The 20,808-nt window shown below is 42.4% G+C and overlaps 1 protein-coding gene across 1 annotated transcript in view; it reads left to right on the forward strand.

The window, feature by feature from the left end:
* The first annotated feature begins 5,551 nt into the window (after nt 1-5,551).
* Nucleotides 5,552-20,808, forward strand: part of BICC1 (BicC family RNA binding protein 1) — a 96,679-nt gene continuing 81,422 nt past the window's right edge. The window contains exon 1 of the mRNA XM_085229261.1: nt 5,552-6,059. Coding sequence (XP_085085387.1) covers nt 5,612-6,059 — 448 coding nt within the window. The 5' untranslated portion in view covers nt 5,552-5,611. The remainder of the gene's footprint in view (nt 6,060-20,808) is intronic.

Genomic DNA, 20,808 nt, shown 5'->3' on the forward strand with positions numbered 1-20,808 from the left:
GAAATACAGGAATTACAGCAGCCATTCTGCACAACATGAAAGCCTTGAATGCCTAGGGTGCCTGTGCATGTAAAGGAGACCCTCTCTTAGTTGATGGAACATCATAATAACGTAGTGAATTGCATGTGCGGATATAACTGGAAAAATAGATGTTATCAATGTGCCATTGGTAACTGCAGCATTTTAGCTGTGTGAGATGATAAAAGTATAAACTATGTGTACAAACAGAAGAGAAAAAAAAAAAAAAAAAGGCCAGAATCATATAAATAAAGACGGTTGAATTATTTGGAGCCTAACTCCAGAAACCACTGTAATGTTATTTCCACTGATGTAGGAATATTCGGGAAAAAAAATTTAAGTATATAGTTGAAATCAAGTGAAGATCAACTCTCCTCAGTGGTCAAGCAATCACAGAATCACAGAATGTCCCAGGTTGGAAGGGATTTCAATGATCATGAATCTCCAACCCCCCTGCTGCAGTCAGATAGGGCCACCAACCTCCACATTTAATACTAGACCAGGCTGCCCAGTGCCCCACCCAACCTGGCCCTGAACTGCTCCAAGGATGGGGCATCCACAGCCTCTCTGAGCAGCCTGTGTCAGCACCTCACCACTCTCGTAGTAAAGAAACTTTCCCCTGACATCCAACCTAAATCTTCCCTCCTAACAAAACAAAATGATTTTTAGATACCCTCTCCAGAGTTGCCCACTCATTTGTGTCTTAAATCTTCCCACTTTAATCAAGTACAGTTGCTTTTGCTCTAATTCTTTTTCTAACAAGGAAGAAAAAATGTGTAATAAAGATACATATTTGTTCATTTTTGAGAAAATGAAACCTCAAAAAATTCAGACACAATTTTTTTCTTAAATGTTCATAACAATAAATGTCATAAGCAGTCACTACCAAATGCAAGTACGTATTCATGATCAGGTGATGACTTTCTAAAGATATCATTAGGAAAACACAGACACACTAGCAGAATTTGAATTGTCATAGTAATGACAATTCAACAGTAGATAGACTGTTGTGTTACTGTGACAGAGAAAGAAAGTCTGCAGGTGGGTAACAGCAGAGGCCATACCTGAGGGTTTGTACAGAATTTAAATCCTGTTTCCTGTAACATTCCAACACAATATAGCTAAAACTGACAAAGAAATGGTGTGCAAATAGGTGAATAAACCTTGCTGTGCAGGATTGTTATCATTGTTTTGGTGTGAAAATGGAACGGTGTATAAGATAGGACTGCAATAGTTTGTCCTGGAACTGTGTCTGTTCAGTGTTTTGGTGACAGCATTGGTGAAGAAACTAAGAGTATGCTTCTTAGAGGTATAAAAAATTAAAATGCAGAAATGTAGCACTAGCACAGAAGTATAGCACTAAACAGATGTTAAAAAAAAAAAAAAAACAGGCTTAAAAAAAAAAGATGAAATTCAGTAGGGACAAGCCCAGGAGATCATACTGATGAAGAGTAAACAATGTCACAAATACATTGTGAGCAACAGCAAGCTAGACAGTAGATTTTCAGAACAACACCTAGGGATTATAGTGGAGAAGCGCAAACCAATAATGTCACACTGAAGAGACAGAACAAACATGATGCAGAGATGAATAAGCAAGTATGAGATGCATGGAAAGATTATATTATATGCAGTTATATTCACCTCAGGTAATGCTTCAGCTGGTATTTTCTCTCCAGGTTTGTGCTTTGCATTTCAAGAAGGCTGTAGGCTATTATGGAAAGAGTTTGTTGGAGGGCAACAAGAAATAATACCTCTGAATGGACTGAAAGACTTTGTATTAGTTATCTAAAAGAAAAGAAGACAGAAGGCGTGATCAGTGCTTGATAAAAGTCTCCAAAGGATCATAGACTATAGATAATAAATAATCCATTCACCATATCCATGATAGGACGAGAACTAACTGATTTGAATTGCAGCAAGTAGCATTCAGGTCACTTACTGTGGAGAAAAAGTACTTCCTGCAGGTTAGTGAAGCACAGGAATTTCCTAGAGGTCACAGAGACCTCATCATAAGAAATTGTCAAGAAGATAAACAAATATATTTTTAGAAATGAACTCAGCGTAGTTAGGAGATGGACTACATAACCTTTTTGAGATCTCTTTCAATTTCTTTTTTATAGTTCCACAATTAAATGTAATTATAAAGATGTTTCAGAAGCTCTCTGCTCTTACGCTTAGGAAAATAATTTATCTTGGGAATTTCTATGGCTGGAAAAGTTTTTATAATAGCTGTGGAGGACCTCTTATTTATTTGCTGGTGTGCCTTAAGTACACAGTATGTTAGTACAGACTAAGCCACTTGATATTATTCTGAGAAATTAAAGTTAATGGGGCCTGCTTGGGGAATATAGTACAACATAATGAAAGTCAAAATCTTACAGGCTATTACTTCTGCAAAGGAGATAATTGCCATAAATAAAGCATTTCAAAATGCCACTAACATTCATCTTCATCAGTAATAAACCTCTTCTAAATAACTGAAACCGAAGTTAGCATTCTCTCTAGAGAAGTATTTCTAGAAACCACAGATGACTTACGAAGATTCTGTATGTCTCCTTCTCTTTTCCCACTCTCAGTTCACAGCTTGATGAGCTGCTTTTTCGTTTATTTTTTTTTCTTTTCTTTTTTTTCTGTTTTGGACATGGCTCTCAGCTTGGAAAAATACAGATAATGGCACTTTGCTATTAATAAATAAATTAATACATTAAATAAATTAAAGATTGCAAAATCCGGAATACTGTGCTGTACTGATAGGTTACATTGTGTCACTCCTCCATTTGTAGATAACCTCTGCATTGCAGACTTGCGAAGGACAGAGATAGCCAGCTGTCCACTTCATGCTTTGGCAGCAGCCCTAAGGCAGACCTGTAACCTTGACTGGTGCTCTTTTCTTGGTGACTGTCACTTCTCTTCCTTTGCCATAGGAGAGAGCTTATGCAGCTCTAAATCTTGGGGTTCTATGCAATCCCAAAGTGAAGTGATTTACCAGCGAATGCAACCTGATTCATCAACCTCCTTTAAATTCATATAAGCTATTCCACCCTGATGGATGTTATATGATAAACTTACTGTCAAGTGTGTGAGTAAAAAACATTTTTCTGTTCAGTTAGGCTTTTTCAGAGATTTGCAGATATTGTATGTATGTGAGGTGAGGAAAAGAGACCAGGGTGAAAAAATTGGGAGAGAACATAGAAAAACAGGCATCCTACACCAAAATGAGGAAGGTCCTTTTATTCTTTTCTTTGATCAAGCTACTGGCCACAGAAAAATGACCAACATATGTTATAAATGCCAAAGTCAACTTCAGCTAATGTTCCTTCTAGCCATTTGATCTTTTATCTGCCAACTTCCTCCCATTTTTTCCCCAATTCTATCCACATTTCATATTGTTTTAGCCATTAAAGTGTGGTTTTCTACTTTTCTGTAGCATTTTATTCTTCCACTGTAGTATACTAGAGAAATAAAATGCCACCTTTGCAGCACAAATGATACTCTCCTAAACACATACTACCGATAAAAAACTTCTATAACTAACACTGCCTCTTTTTTGACCATTTATATAGGTTGTGATAGGTTTACTTTTCATTTTTTACTTTTCATTTTGGTCTAAAATCATACCACAGAAGGGTTGTTTTCAATTAATGAAAACTAAACCATGTACATCATTATTTTTAAAGAGATGTTTGATTTACTGTATTGTTTACATGGCTGCTGAAAAAATACTGCTGAGTTTGACCATAGCTAATTTATGAGAAAGGATTCTGTGGCCGTGCTACAGGAACTGATAAAATGCAAAGAAAGGGACCTCCCACACTGAGAATCCCTGACTGTAAATCTCACTGCTTTATGAGTGGAAAATACCCAAGTAATTGTTCTGCTCAGAGGTGCTAAGCACCTGTAGCAGCTGTGGGTTGTAATTGGCCCTGTCGACACTCATAACTTGGAAACATTTGGATTGTGTAACTCACAGGTCCTGGCACCCAGAAGACAGACAAGTCCAGCTGGCGCCGATCGGGGGGAAGCAGCGGCTTTCTCCGGACTCCCAGTTGGTTTGATACGGACCATCTTCACTTTCCATCTGCAATAAAAATAGGGTTTTGATGACTAAATTTCTGAACCAGGAAGAAAAGCAGCAGTGTGCTTTCAGCCTCCCCTCAGCCCAGCCATTGTGCTACAAGCTACAAATGGACATCACACTGTTTTGAAGATCTATATTCACGTTGTGTTCTGTTGTTGTTGGATCCAGCTGCTCTATTTCCCACCATGAGAAGTACCAGGGGATGTTGTGAGCAGCACTCTGCCTGCAGGTCCCTGGCTGGGATCCATGGAGGCTGAGAGCAGCGGGAGGAGTAACTGCTGTGGCTGAGCACAGGGAGCTTCAGTGAGAGTGCCTCCTGGTGTGCACCTACTGGTTGGTAGAAGCGCAACCACAGGGATGTGGAAATCACACTCACAGCGCAATGTGAGAAATTGTTAATGACGCAGTGAGCCAAAATGTCAACCTCTGTACATGTGACTGCATCTTGCAACAAGATCCATCTACCTGACATCGGCCCAGCCCCTGATAACTTCTAACACAGCCTGCCAACCTGGCATTAGCTCTGAGCTGAGTAACCGCCACTGGAGTCAGCTACCACTGTCCTACTGCTTTCTGGCAGTGAACAGCAGCGCACTTTTGCCACCAGAATCCATATCGTAGAATCACAGAACCATTCAGGTTGGAAAAGAACTCTGAGATCACCCGATCCTATCTGGCCCCACAGCCAGTGCCATGCTGTCTGAAGACACTCCTGCTACACCACTGCATGGTTTTGGGCCTAGACCGATTGCAAAGCAATACAAACCCAATGTTTAACTCTGACTGAATGCTGCTGGTAGGCCATCCCAAGACCACCGTGCGTAAAATAATGTGGTTATACCTCGGAGCTTAGGGCTCTGTAACACATCCTCATGCGGAGCACTTTGTCTTTCCAAGCCTCAGAACCAGAAAACCACAAGGGTGGAAGTTACTGCGGTGCAGAGATCTGTTGGCCACACAGGACAGCTGCCTCCAACGCATGCTGACAAACAAACGTTGTTGTGAACAAAACAAAGTTTGTTTCTTTTCGCTGCACATTCGATCAGCGTTGAGGGGAATCGTAGGTTGATTTTTCTCTTTTTTTTGGGGGGGGAAGGACGGGGACTGTTATTTAGCGCTTATTTTCCAGAACTAAGAGCCCTACGAGTCCATTGCTCTCCAGCACATCAGCCGGAGCTGCACGGCCGCCGCCGGACCTCCCTCAGAGTGCGGCGGCGGGCGGCTGAGGGGACACCGGGGGCCGCTCATCCCCCAGCGGGCCCTGCCCCGGGGGGGGGCGGCCTCGGGGGAAGGAGGGAGGGCGAGCGGGGCGGCGCGACGCTCCCGGAGCCCCGCAGATAGGGACTGGTGCCGCGGGTCGGAGCCGCACCCCGCCCCGACAGCCGCCCGCCTCCGCGGCCGCTGGGGGCGGCCTCTCCCCTCCCCCTCCGCTCCCGCCTCCCGCCGCCCCCTCCTCCCGGGCCGCGGCCGGGGATATCCCCGGCCCCTCCCCGGCGGCCCGACGGCGGCCCAATGGAGGCGGAGATGCTGTGCGGGCTGCGGGCGGGCTGGGGGCGCCGCCGAGCCGCGGACGCCGGCCCGGGGCCGCGCGCACTCGGCGGGGAGCCGGAGGCAGAGGCGGGCGGCGGCGCCGGGGCCGGGACTCTGGCAGGCGGCGGCTGGGATGAGGCGGGGGGGCGGCTGTGGGGGCAGATAGCGTCCCGCGGGGAGGCGGCCGAGTGGGACTCGGAGCGGCGGCGGGGGCCGCCCGGCAGCGCCATGGCGGCTCATTGCGACCCGCTGAGCGGGTACCTGCAGCAGCCGCTCTCCGACCCGGGCTCCAACAGCGAGCGCAGCACCGACTCTCCCGTGCCCGGCTCCGAGGAGGACTCGGCCGGCCCGCCGCGGCCCCTGCACAGCCCCGAGTGGGGCGAGGAGCGATTCCGGGTGGACAGGAAGAAACTGGAGGCCATGCTCCAAGGTGAGGGCGGGTAGCGGCGCCAGCGGTGCCCGGGGGGGCGCGGGGCGCCGGCGGCCCCGGCCGGGACGGAGGGAGGAGAGGGGACCGCGTCCGGGCCTGCCTGGCCCTTCTGGTCCCCGCTCCCGGCGCTCCTCCTGTCAGTGTCCCGGGGCGTCGGGAGACGGGGCGGCAGCGTGGCGTTCCCGTACGGGGTTGCGCGGAGGCGGCTGCGGCTCGCGGTCTTGTATGGAACTGAGTCTCCGGGACCGCCCCTGTCCCGGCCGGGCCGTGCTGCGGCTGCCCCGGGGACGCCTCGAGGCGCTCAGGTGCCGGGCCGGCCCCGGCGTCGCTAGCGGAGTCGCTCCCCGAGAATCACACCGGGGTGAGCGTGCCGCTACGAAGGGCTCGGGCTCTCGAGAAGCCCTTCCGAGCGAACGTCGACCCTGGAAGCGTGCTTTAGGCTCGCCGCTTTCTAGGAACAACTCCGAAGGCCGCGGCGTATCGTAGTGGAACGGCGGCATCCCCCCGGCCGGCGTGCTGTCCGGGAGGAGCCCCGTGCCCAGCCCTGCCGCTCCTCCCGGAGCCCGGCGGGACGAGAGCCGGGGGAACGGAGCCCGGAGCGCCGTCTGCGGGTCTTTCGTAACTAGAGAGCAACGCGGTTCCGATGAGTCGCGAGGGGGCGGCGGGGCTTTGCAGCTGACAGCTGCCTGTGCCTTCGGCTTTTTTCCCCCGGGACTCCGTGCTTTGTCCCATTGTGCCTTGAATTATCTGACTGTCTCAGTGGGATCTGCGTGGATGACTTTGGACAAATAGTATCACGAGCCTGGCTCTGTTTCTAAAAGGCAGATGGATGGGTTTAAGGCCACTGATGTTGGCGCTCAGCGAGCAGTTGATGCTGGGTGCTCATGTTGCTGACCCCAGAGCCCTGACAGATGAGATGAGTTCAGGGCTTGTGCTGCCCTTAGGCAGCAGGATGTGTGGGAATCAACCCAGGAGAGACAGCGTGCTTTGGAGAAGTGTGCTCGTAGCTTTGAGACTGATGTTCTGTAAACCGCGTTACGCTCACACCTTAAGCTGTGTAAGTAAATTTTCCAAATAAAACCCTAGTTGGTACGTAGCAATTGTTCATGAGGTGTGTGCCACTGAGAGCTGCAGCCAGCAGGTAGGTAGCTGGCTCTCCTGTCTCAGCACCTGCCTGCCCCTCAGATGAGAGCCGGCACAGAAGCGTGGGTGAATTGGCCGCTGCAGAGCTGTGGTCTGACTCAGTGACTGCAATGATTGGAATTTTTTAAAATGAGATTCTGTCTCCTGGGGGTGGGTTAATCTTTAATCAGTTAATACTTTGGTACCAGTAGAAAAATTTCTTTATGTCATGTGGTAAAAAGTAAGGAATTCTGAGGAACAACTATCATAAGCAGAAACTGTGTCTGAAGATGTGTTCATCGGAGTGACTTAGAACTAAAATCCGTGGGTATGGAAAAGAAAGCATTGGTAACTTTTCCCTGCTTTTTCATAGGCACCAAGTGCTGTGAAAAGATTGACAGCTGCCTTTACCTTTTCCTGTGCTAATGTAATAAATTTCCATTATCTCATCCCACACAGTCTCTCTTTCTACTGCCTGAGGTAGTGAGCGTGTGAGAATAAACAAAGCTCCTGAGAAGGATCCAAGTTCCATCTAGTCTGTCATCCAGTAGTAGCTAGTGTCAAAGGAGTTGGACTCTAGGATGCTTATGGTTCCAATTTGGGTTCTTCTGTAATGTGAAGTGTGGGGTTGCTTGCTTGCTCCTGTTTTCAGTTTCTTCTTATCCTTGTAAGAGTTCAGTAGGAGGTCTGATAGGTAGTGCAGACAGAATGCTGTGTGTTTCTGTGTTGCTATATGTCCCTTCCAGTAGGTACGTACGTACATGCTTCAGGCAGTGGTTTGGGGAGGTTTTTGATTCTGTTATTCTCTTTTATTCTTTTTTGTGAAGAGCAGTGCATTTAGAACTCAGTATCTGGTGATTTTTGTTTGCTGTGAAAGCCTAAACTTTCTGGCTTGTTGACTCTACAAAAAGCACACTTCTTGGGAAATGTAGCAGAGGCAAGCAGAAAACGATCAGAAAACAACCATTTATTAAATGTCAGCACTCTTGTACAAGTTCTAATCTTGTGTCTTCACTTTCCTACAAGGTAGGTCTAACTTGACCTATTTTGTAGGAGGGTACAAGTTTACCAGGGTGTCACACACAGCATTACGAAGCCAGAGCCATAGATGGTACCCAGAAGTTTCAAGTCAGTTATGTTGCAGATTGCAACAGAAAGTTGATTTTGGTGGATGGGTGTGCCCATCTTTTGTAAGCATAAACGTTCCCTCACCTCTGAGAGGAAAGAAATGATGGAGAAGCGCTATCTTCAGAAATTCACTACAGCTTCTCTTACAGTGAATTTCTGACTCTGAAAACATGACTCATAAGGTTACATTTCCTATTGTTTTTAATCCCAGTGTTCTTCACTGGGGAAGTTTTTAAAACATGCAAAAATGACTTTGTGGAAAGGAAGCATTTTTGTCATCTTCCCTTGGAGAAGTGATCATCAGATTCTGACTTCTAAGATATACCCAACTTTTTTTAATCTGAGCTGGGGTAAACGCAGTTTCTTGCTTATATTAGATGGATTAAGTCTCTTTTAGTTTTTAGCCTAGCTAAGACTTATGGCTTGTTGAAGTGTTCTCAGTAGCTTTTTTAGGTTACTTGAATGCAAGAATGCAATACCTTGAGTTCAGTTGTCATTAAAGCCAAATTATAAACAGCATCTAGTTAAGAAACCTATCAGGAAATGTTCTCTTTCTTGCTCTGAGAACCTTTTCTATTTTTTTAATAGTCAAGATCTGCTGCTTGCTAATGAAGAAATGTAGGAAGCAATTGGTAGTAGAAAAAAGTTGAAGAAACTAAGTGTTAGTATTAAGTATTAGGCCTGGTGCTTCTGCTGCATGTCTTGTGTTCTAGGACAGTATTACTAAATCTTCTTTTCTGCCACGATTATTTCCCATCTTTTCTGCAACCGCTATGTTATGTGGAATTTCTCAAGGGGCAGAGACTTCAGTGAGATTTACCTGGCACTGCAAATGTGTTGTATAGTTCACCTATCTTGGGTACCTTGATGTCACCTGCAGAACCCATAGAGGGAGGAAGTGGTATGGTAAGCACACAAGGTTACTCTTGTATGGTAAGCACACAAGGTTACTCTCTTCCAAGGAGATGTTGATGTGGCCTGTTGGCTACCAGTCACTTCTGAAGCAGAAACTAATTCTGAACTGAGATGGCGGAAAGCATTGACAGATGTGGGAGTGCTGCTTGCTCTTTTTTTCCTCACCTTAAGATAGTTCTTTCTGTGTTTTTGGTGTTTTGAAGGTTTTGATTCTTAATAGCCTCAAGAGAAATATTTAAATAAAAAGTAGAGGGAGACTCTCAAACAGTTTTCCTTTTGCTAGTATCTGGAAACATGAAAACTGCGGTGAACATTTTGAATGTAAGTTTTTTTTTTTTTTTTCACGTCAAACCATCTTATATTAGTGTTTTATTACTTAATGGAACATCATTCCACTCATCTTTAATCTGAACTGTTACTGTGGGATATACGTTGTCTTACGGTGCATCTCTTCATCAGTTTGTTGGTTGAGAACTCTTTTTTCCAAGAAACAAACTTAAATAAAGCAGATCAGCTCTTGCTTTATTTTTTCAGCAGCAATGGACCGTTGGATGGTATTTCATATTACTCCTGTTAATCATAGCTGTTGTGTACTGGGGAACACTCAGGTGATTTAATGCTGTGGAATAATTCACTTTGATTATTTAAGTGCCTGTTACCATAGTAGCTGAGTATGATTACAAAAGTGAAAACTACTAAACTTGAAAAAGCTGTCTGAGAAGGTACATCCTAACAAGAAATGCAGCAACCATTGAGAGACTCTAGAGTTACCCATGCACCCATAACAAAGAGAAAAGGAAAGACACTCCAGTGCCTTTCTACTGCATTGCAACTTAACTGTGAAGTATCGTGCCAGTTTTATTTAAAATAATCCTTTCTTCTTCGTCATTCTTTAATGGACATAAGGGAATTTTGGTGGGATGTATGTAGAGCGCATGCTTAAGTACTTGGATTTTATAATGCACTCTTGTACAGCAGTACTTCAGCCAAGAAAAGGAAAAAAGCAACGCCACAAAACCACATTTCTTGTTTTAAGAGAAGCTTAACTGTAGCAGTGATGCAGATGCCATATTACATATCTTTCCTTATGGAAAGAAGAATGCAACAACAGAAAGAAAAAAAAAACAAAACAAAACTGTGACAGTCTATGCCTGTCAGAATTTGCTTTTTAAAACACATCTTTGAGTTTGGGGACACCTCTGGGTAACTTAAGTTTTGTTATCTGAATCTGGAGGTAATTTGTTGTTTTTTCTCAGTTATGGAAGCACCTTTCTGCTGCTGGGAATGTGCTCCAGAGGAGGTTGCTATCAAGTGGGAATCTCATCCTGGGCTCATGTGGTATTGGCTGAAGAGTTCTTTTTTAACTAAAGGAAGTCAACATCTTTAGGAATCGTGTCCATCTTCATGTACATAAGGTAGATTCATCTTTCTCCCGTGGATTTGGTGTCCCTTGCCTGTGGTTTGGAGTTGGAAGAATGCTCAACTGGTTATTGTTGACCCAAACAAATCCTGCTGCTCTTTGATACATTTTCAGTTCATTTAGTCTAGGTGAACGTTGCCTATTTCCTGTAAGTCTATTGAAAATCAATTGTAAATTCCTTTGCCCAAAGCTCACCCTTGAGGCCATTGCCTGGTGCTAAGGCTGCACTTACGCAATGCCCTACCTCTGGTGCCTGGGTGATAACTGATTTATTCTGTGTTTGCTGATCTCTCAGATGGAACTTGCTGCCTTTAAGCAAGTATGTTTTTTCTACTTTACCTATAACTGTCAAGGCTAGTTGGTATCAGCTACAGAGAATGATAAATTAATGTCTGACTGGCCAGGCTTGTGTGGTGGGGGGAAGAAAACCCACTTGAGCATATGGAGGGAACTGGAGATGTTCCAGGAGAGGTGGAGGCGTTGCTGCAAACAATAGTTTCAATGGAAGCTTGGTTCTGAAGATGTGAGTTGACAGACTTTGAGCGAGCTAGTATCTTTAATAGGCAGTCTTTAATTTTTATTTAAATAGGGTTATCCTGACTGGTTTCTGTGTGGGGACAGTGACCTGGGTGTTAAATATGCTGACACTGATGTGTGAATGGCTGGACAGGGAAGAATCCTTCCCTTCTGAATTTTCATGTATGATAGTGGCAGAAATCTAAACAATAACACTAAATGTACAGTGTTGATTTGAATGATTAGCATACTTTGCTTGCAGTTGAATTTACAGATGCATAATGCTGTTGATTTGTATTCTGGCTTAAAGGGTCCCTGTTGGAGCTATAGGAAGTGTGAAATACATCTTTTCTTTGAGATTCTTACTGAAATAACTCCTCAAACTCTTATTTTCCTAGCATGTAATCGCTTTATTTTCCTAGAGAAATAAAATGGTTTTTTTGTACTTAAGAATGAGATTTCAGTTCATGTTTTTTTTCTATTTTTTTATACCTCGCAGTGTAGTAGCATAGCCTGGACAGAGAACATAGTTGTGGGGAAATGGGACCCTTTCTAATAGCATTTACATTTGGTGTTTAACTTCCATGTAGCAGGAGAAAAACAGTTCAGTTTCTTGGTCAGGCTTTCAAATCCCTGAAGTGCTGAGTAGTCTATTTCTACAAAAAATAAATATATGAAATGAATTTGTGTGACTTGTAGTTTAAAAATGTTCTTGCATTCCATTGTTAACAATTGTAATAATACCACTTTCTCAAGTTTCAGTGTTTTTTAAGTAGTACCACGGACTATCATGGTTTGGCACGAGCTGCTGAATTAAGTATTGCTGGCTTGCACATTCCTGTTGGTTATATTGTAATCTTTACCTCCATTGGAAAATATGTCCTATTTTGAGTACTCGTTGCAGGCTTTTGGCTTAATGCCTGTCAAACAATTAAACATGTTAGCTTTTATTTAATTTCAGAACACTATGTTGAAAAACTAACAGCGTTTTTAAATTAATTTTTTTACACCACTACCTGGTACTGTGAAAGCTCAGTGGTTTTCTTGTGCTTCAAATATAAAAACTCACTAAATGTGAGTTGGCCCTTGGATAGCTCATGAATTGCATATAATTCTTGTAGATCAAGGAGTGAGAAATTGATTGAAGGGTTTCTTGAAGATTCTACCTGTTAATCAATGATTGTTTTGGTAAGGATTTTGAATTAAGCAACCAGAGGTTTTTGTTCAGTATCTTAATGACTGTGCTTTCAGTTCAGATCAGGATGACTGCCTTGCATGGGGTAATGTAACTCTTCATGTTTCAGTGACTTTAACAGCTGATTTATGTCAAGACTTCTGCAATGATATCCTCTTTACTGGAATAGGAACATTATTTTTCTTAGGTTTCCTGTTCAAGTTGTGTTGATATTTTGAGGAAATCTTTTCTCAAAAGACTGAGGTAAGATAAATGCATATTTGAACTCTAAGACTGAGGAGATGTGTTTGTAGTATCAGCCACACATAGGACCTGTCTTGTAACAGACGTGAGCAAAGCAAAATCTGCAGAGTGAAGGCGTTGGTTGGTGAGTGCTAGCAGCCCTCTGCCAGTTCACTCCGGTCCTGCTGGATTATCTACAGTCCTCGTAGAAAAGAACCGTGCCCTTTCTGCTGTTATTTCTAATAGGAGTCAGGATTTGGGGTGCTCATCAAGTTTCCTCCATAATACGTGATATTATAGTTTTGGGTGGGAAAAACTCAACTTCTGTAGGAAAATTTGTGGCAGCTAGTGGGCTTAAAATGAATGTAAAATAGAAATGCTAGATACCTGAATGGATAAATCCCTTGTCCAGTTGTGCAACACTTGATTTTGTGCTGAAAACCTGACTTCGTGTGGCTGCATACAATTTATGTATCCATAGTGGTTGGTCCCAGCCATTATCGTGGTGCGTAGCTCTGGTGCAATGGAAAGCAGGGCACACAGCAGGGCACCTGTCAGCACTGTGCCTGCAGAATGGCTGTGGGGAAGCTCCTGTTCCTCTTCTGGGAAACCTGTGTGCGCTATCCAGACCTGGGCTCCCAGCAGGTGACTCAGATCAGTGAAGGGTCACAAAGAGATAGAAGGACTGCAGCCTCTGATACGGGAGGAGGGTTGAGATACCTGGGACTGCTCAGCTTTAAAGTGTAGAAGGCACAAGGGAGGTCTTGTTCATTGTGCATAGCGGGGTTGTAAAGAAAACAGTCTTCCTCAAATCAGTGACTACTGATAGGGTACAAGGCTAAGTTACTTTTTATGTCTCTATCTTTTCTTCGAAAATGAACTTTCATTTACTTCTGCATTTTAGAGGTAGTTGAAAACTTGAACAAATTGCCCAGAGAGGCTGTGGTGTTTCCATCCTTGAAACTGTTGTAAATCTGACTGGGCATAGCCCAAAGTAAATAGCTGTAGCTGATGCTTTTTTATGGAAGATAGTTGAAAATGTGTTTAATCTCTGCAATTCATTTTTGAGTTCATGGATTTGGTTGAGTTGTTTCACACTACAAAAACAGGAAAAATGGATTTGTATAAATAATACCTGTAGCACTTGGATTTTACGAGTTGCAATGCATGGGGCAGTTTAAATGGGTTGGGTGGTGTGTGGAGGTCATGCTTCATTGGTTCATTGTGGATGAAGGATGTAGATAGGGAATTAAGGTAATTGGAATGCTGTGCAATAATCTGGAGGGTTGTTTTTTTTTTTTTAAATAGTGTAAAATTGAGCAAATGTGCCTTTGCACTAAAAGTCAAAGTTGCAAGGCTTGTGATCAAAAGTAAGAAAGTCTACCTGATTTTTTTCCCAAAGAGTTATTGCGTGTTGACATACAATTCAACCTGATAAAATGGGATCTATTCTAGAAAAAATCCATACAAATCTTCACTTGTCAATTTTGTAGTGTTCAGTTATGAGCTGAGATTAGTTATGCTAATTTCTAGGTAAATGCTTGATCAGTTACTAGTATTACTAAAAAAAAAAAAAAAAAAGCCCTCTGGAGCACAAACTGTAATAAAGGATTGATGAAGGTGTGCCTGAATATTGTAGTGGATTTGCCTTCCTCGGGAGTGTGAGAAGCATCTCCTTGGAAAAATATGGTCTGCGCCTGTCAAAGTCCTAGTAGCATTTGGATGTTTACTTTAAGATGTCTTATGCCCAATTATTAATGCTTTATAGTGTTATTTTAATGGAACTTCAAATAGTGATGGAACAGGCACAAGGCATGTAGGCTGCTTTTGCCCTTTTAAGCTGTCGATCTCCTGAGCAAGTAGAAAATTGCAATACTTTTTTTTTAATTTGTATTCTTGCTCACTTTTTTTATTTTTATTTTTAATTTTTTTCCCTTTTAGCATGGCTACAGCTGTTCTTTAGATACCATTGTGTAATTTAAGAACCAGCTCCCTCTCAAATGGCCAGTGGCCAGCAGCGGCTGCTTTAGAGTTTGGCATTTTGGTCAGCAGTTCCATAAGTACTGTGAAGTAAAGCTACTATTTGAATTATTTTTTTCAGAGTTGCTCGGACTGCTGTCACCTAGAAATGGGTTAAAATCAGATCTCTGTTGTAGAGGCTAAGGAGCATAGGAGCATCCTGCGGTCACTGAAGGAGGCCGTGTGCCAGGACACAAGCAGTCTGATCAGCTGGAGATCTTCCTGAGCACGTGCTTGGTGGTGTGTGTAGTCCAGCTGTAAGCTGTTGCTGCATCTCTAGAGAGGTACAAATGCAACTTGCTGGACTGAGAGCAGTATGAGCGCTGATCTGCCTTGAGAGCTCGATTCAGTTGTTGCCCGCATTTGTTTGGGCCTTGTGCCTTTTCTAGGAGAGGGGAGGTGGTCAGAACGGTGCCAGCCATGGTGCAGCCCCAAGCTCCTGCTCCGTGCAATTCCGGCACTCACCTGATGTGCAGGGGCTGCTACAAGCCTCGTGAGAAATGCTGCTTCTGCAGAAAACCTGATAAACTCGTATGGAGAAGCGTGTTTTTTTTTTGTTTGTTTGTTTTGTTTTGTTTTTCAAATATTACTTTCAGAAAACAGCAACTCCCATTCTTCTTCTGGCTTTTTGCCTGTTAGGAACTTGTATAGACGCAAGTGAAGCCTGAGCTTTCCATTTTCCATTTGCTAAACTCATGTCTGGGCCAGGCCCAGCAGGCTTTGCAGAGTCTCCTTTCAATTTTCCACTAAAGCGAGGTGATATGAGTAAGGTCTGTAGGAACAGTTTTCGAGGAAAAAATAAGCAGTTATCCTTCTGCTTATAGTCTTTCTATAAGGCTTGCAGTATATACATATTCACGAATTTCTTTTTAACACTATAACTTTTACAAGTATGTTTTTCCCTGATGCTACAAAAGACTCCTTAGCTTTGTTTAGTTTTGTCAGCTCCCTCCCACTTAACTTTTTATTTAGTAAGCTATGGGGTTTCATTGAGTTAGGCCTTCCAGTTCTTCTCTGATGTTTTCCAGCATTTGAAGTTAAGTCCTATTTGCAAGGATGTAATGCCACAGGATGCTTTGCTGTAGATACTGGAATGCTATGCAGCATCTGGAAGCAAAAACCATAAATGAAAAGGTGTACTAAGGGAGGAAAAAATAAACATTCTCATTCAAGGTCTTTCAAGTGAATAAGTAGGTAATGTAAAAATGGGTATTAGCATTATCCTGATATTATGGGTATCAGTATTAGCATTTTGCAGTGATTAGGTGTGAAGTAGCTATTCACACCCCTTACTGGCAATGTGGCAACTCAATGCAGGAAAAAAACCTAATAGGCCCTCTGGCTACTTGTGAAGGAGGTCAGATCATGGGCTTTGTCTGGTAAGCTTCATTCCTGGAAAGGAATTATGCTGTACTTCCTTGCGAGAAAAATTTGCAACGTTTTCATAATAAAATTCAGCTAAACAGTTTATAGTACAGCACGTCTGGAAATGAGCAGCAAACCAAGTACATCTGGCCTGAAAAAGACAATGTTAATAGATAATTGGAGTTAGAAATTGGTGATGCTAATGATTTATTAGAGTTAAAAAGAAGAAAAAAACTTTGGTGTTTTTACACTAAGCAACTTCCCTTCCAAACAGCATTATGGGTACGTACTTGACTTGTTTTTAAGTCTAATAAGCTCACGCTCATGCAAACCCTCTGTTCTACCATCCAGCTGTCTTATTAGTATCTTGCTATATAAAGTTTCTCAATTAGAACTTTTATTGATGTTCTGAATTTTCATAGTGGGGTTACCAGCTATTCCAAAGTTTAAATATATTATCACCACTTCATTAAAATTGTAGTATTATTCTACTTATGAGTGATGGCACTTTGTCCATTATAAGCAAGGTCTGCTTTTAGGAATCTGCACTGCCATTCTGGAGTAGTGGTTTAAGCTGACCTTTAATTCTGCCTTTTCCCTACTGCCAATAACTTGGTCTGAATGGAGGGCTTTGATTTTATCTATTTGTATTGGCTCTGTGCTGTTCAGAGCACGTCTGTGGTAAATTTATGGCAGCTGAATATACGAGGCTGGTAACTTAAGACTAAGCATCTTGAGAAATGTAGAAAATGAAATCCTTAATTCCAAAGTAAATATTAGGTCAATTAAGTGGTGCATTGAAGCATTTTTATGTTACAGAAAGCTTTAGCAGATTGCTTCTTTTGAAGGTATTCCCCGTGACCTTTACAGTAAGACAATTGAATTGCCTGAGGGAATACAAACCATGATTCTGTGAGCTATTTGCTGGATAATTAAATCAAAAGCTGTGCTGTGAGGTGGTTCCTGTATGGAATGCTCTCCTGTACTGCAAACACCATGATGAGTGCAAGCTTAGTCACTTAATGATACAATCCAGGGTGTTCTGACCTGAGCTGATGCATCTTCTGCTCTGCTGCTCTGGGGCCTGGCCAAAAGATTGGGTCTCACTTCTTCTGGGTGTGCAGTGCATCTGTGGGTGAGAAGTGCCATGAAATGGTGTCATATTATATTGCATCAATTGCCCCTTGGTTATATGTATGCAGTTAGAGTGGTTAAAATAGTGTTGTATCAAAAAATCTGGTCATGCAGTACAATATTTATGCGTTGTTTAAATGGTAGAAAGGAGTCTCAGTACTTCTGTTAGTAGAACAAATAGATGTGCTGTTTTTCCCTTAGTGAACCTGTGCAGTGTGGGTCAAGCGGCAGATAAGAAAGTCTGGTTTTGATCTATTCCATGTGCAGAAACAGTGAATAAATGTGATCAAATCTTAGTACTTTAAAAGCAATTCCTTTCTGATATATGAACATATCCTGCAGAACTCTTTTCTCTCGATGTGGAAGATATTACTACCACTGGAGTCCAGAATCCATGGATTCCCTATGTGTGAGATTGTTTTAATGCACTAAACAATTCAACATGTAGGGATGTTTTTTGGGTTGCTTAGTAACAGTCAGGTTCTTTATTTTAAATGGCCTTCAGTGGCATTTTCAGATTTTTTTTTCCCAGAGATTTGGCAGAAATAAAAGTCGTTCTGCTGCTTGAAACATGAGGAATTGTTTAAGCCATGAGAAAGTGGGATTGGATTGTTGTAGAGTTTTGTTTGTGTTTGTTTACAGGACTTGGTATTGTGTTATAGGCTTGGGAGTGTTGAGTCTAAGAGGATCCTACTGTGTTTGATATGGTTGTAAGTGGTTCATTACCTGAAAGGCAGAGCTTGGATTACAGAATGTTTAAAGCTGAATGAAACGTTTTAATCAATATTATGTTTAGTATGAAGCTGGGTGTGGTGGTGGTGGTGTTCTGAGTTGAGAATATTATTCCAACTAAAACTTAAAATATGCAAGCTACTTCCTTGCTTATGGAATACCAATTGCATGCAGACAGAAACCCTGTAACTGGGTCAGTCTCCATTACTGCTGCAGAGCTGGCACCGGGGTCATCTACTGCTCGACTGGAGAAGGCAGCAGGAGTTAGAGACCAGCTTCAGTGCGTGCTGCAGGGTCAGTGCTATCAGCTTCTGCTTGGGATGCTTTTGTTGTGTCTCTTCTGCATATATTATCTAAGATGAAGTTTTTGCTTGCCATAGAGCAGTGGCTTGCAGGAGCGTGCTGCAGAACCGGGCAGGTGTGGGAGAGGTGCGTGGCCGGGGGGAGAACTGCTTGACTGCTCCTGTGGCTTCGACAGGGGAGTGTATGAGCCAAGTAGTGTTTGTACGTAGAAAGCTTTTGTGAGAAATCTTGGAGCAAAGAAGTAAGTGGATACATGACCAAGGTGGTTTAAAAAAAAAAAAAAGTTGGATAGTCTTGAAAATACAAAGAGAAGATCTTCCTGCACGTACAAATACCAGACGTATCATTTCTGAGCAGTTCCATTCACATTCCCTTGTTCCTTCATACTGCCTGGTGCTCTATGGGAAGAGAGGGAGAGAAAGCCCTGGTCAGTTGTGCTCTGCCTCCTCTCAGCAGCATAGTGGTGGTGGTGGCAGCTGCTAGGAGATTGTAACTGAGATTGTAAGCTGGGAGGACAGCTGTGTATTCACCATGTGAAGTACTGATACTTTGTTTTGCTAATTGCTGCCACAAATTGAAAAATGGTTAAAAATGATTAGGAAGGCTTGCTTAATTTTAAGGTAGGCAGTTTCTGTCTGGTAACAAAGTGGTAAACTTCTGGATGGAGCTTCTTGCTATGGAATGTTAAGTCCTTAATATGTAGTGTTATCTTGTAACTTAGCTTGTCTGACATTCTTTTAATAATCAACAGAATGAGTTCTTAATGATGCCTAATTTTACATCATGCAGCAGATTTCAGCTTCAGCAGAAGTCAATAGCAATCCCTAATTATAAAATAAAAAAAAGAAAATCCTTCACTGTGGTCTCCTGTAATTCCCAAATGCTGTAGTCTGCTTTTAGGTTCTATCTCTTCTCTTCCTCAGAAATGCAGAGGCACTTTACCTCTATAATAGATGTTGAGATAAACTTTACTAAATTGACAGGGATAGTAGTACCACTTTTGGGGGAGGGGGACGGAAGACTTGTACAGGGTTGCTTAAGAGGACAGTGTCTTTTTAGGCAAATTGTTCTGTAACTTCAGTTAATTTTTGTGCTTTTCAATTAAAGACTCTAGTATTTTCTGATATAAATGCCAGTTTACTTCTCCAGCTGGACCGCAGGTCCCGACTCTGTTAGCAGCTTGTTTTGCTTCAACATAGTACGTTCCTTACTTTGTGGAAGGAGCTATTGACTTGGTGCAAAGTAGAGCTTGGCAGCTGACTGATCATCCACAGGACTACATGAGGGACCGTGCTTTAGCTAGCACCCACTGATGTTTCTTCAGTATTGCTTTCTTTTTTTTTATGGAGAAACTTCTCTCATTGGGCCTGAAGTAGATGGATGCAGGCACTGGAGGTTGTGAATGTTTCACTGTAGCAGCTTAGGCAACAGATGCAAATCTACTTCTTCTGAAACAAAATGTTTCTTTTGAAACACCTTAAATTTGATGATTACCTGTTAGCAAGTTACAGAGAAGATTTATCTCAGTCTCTGCAAATGGGTTTTGCCAAGACTGGCTTCATAGTAGCCAATCTATCTCATGATATCAGTGTAGGAACTTAGGCAGCTGACAAGTATTTTATGATTAGGGCCAGTTGAATTGAAACAGAAAACCTACATCAACAAAAATCAAAATAATAATAAAAAGGCAAACAGGAAATGTTGCTTTTTCTTTTTTTTGGCAGTCTTAAGGGCTTGTGAATTCCAGAATGCAGTAGGCTGTGTAAACTTTACCTCTAATCTTTTTTGATTTTATTTTTGTTATTCACAATTGTGATTTGCAGATATCTGACTCTCCTGAGCTCTCTCGTCTTTCAGTCTGATCATCGCAGTGTTACTCTGTGTCGAGACAGTTTTGGGAACTTTGCTGTGTCAATAGAAAACAAGTAATTGATAAACTTCCTTAGCTGTCCTTACAGAACAATCGACTGCTCTCCCTAAGGCTTAATTATTTCTAATTGTATGCAGTGCCTCTTTTTTTTTTTTTGTTTGTTTTCTTAGGAGCATGCAGGAAAAACATGCCTAAACAACTCAGCTGAAATAATTGTAGTAGCACTGGTATTGGGGAAAAAAAGACATAGAAGGAGAAGCGTAACTACCGATTAATTAATCAAATGATGAAATGGCTCTGCTTGCATTGGAAGGCTCAGCTCAGTCAGGTCTATCTCAAAACTGGCGGTAGGAGAAATGACTTGGCATGTCTAATGGGACTCTGAAATACAAAGAACAGAAGTGCCTCTGGTGCGTTGAATGCATGCTATTGCATGCAAATGATTGTAATACTCATGTAATACTTGGTGTGCTAAAGAATAACAAGTACTGATAAGCACTGTCTTTTGAATGTGGCCAAACAAAGTGTGTGTATTTTTGTGTTCTATGTATTGTGTAATTAGAATGTAACTTAATTTATAGAATATCTGTTCATCTGTATTAGGAGGTAGTGTGAATTCTAGTTCATTTCTGTATGTGGGAGTGACATTGGCAACTCTAAAACTGGAATATAAAATCACTTGAATTCTCTGTTAACTGAGAAACTAGGAAAATTGCTGTGGATTAATTGCAACTGTGGGATGACCCAGTTAAATGAAATGAATATTGAAAGACTTGGCTTGATACTTGCTGTGTGTGAGCAGGGCGAT

This window comes from Meleagris gallopavo, chromosome 8, assembly GCF_905368555.1.
Source record: "Meleagris gallopavo chromosome 8, MGAL_WU_HG_1.1, whole genome shotgun sequence".
NCBI classification, from domain to species: domain Eukaryota; kingdom Metazoa; phylum Chordata; class Aves; order Galliformes; family Phasianidae; genus Meleagris; species Meleagris gallopavo.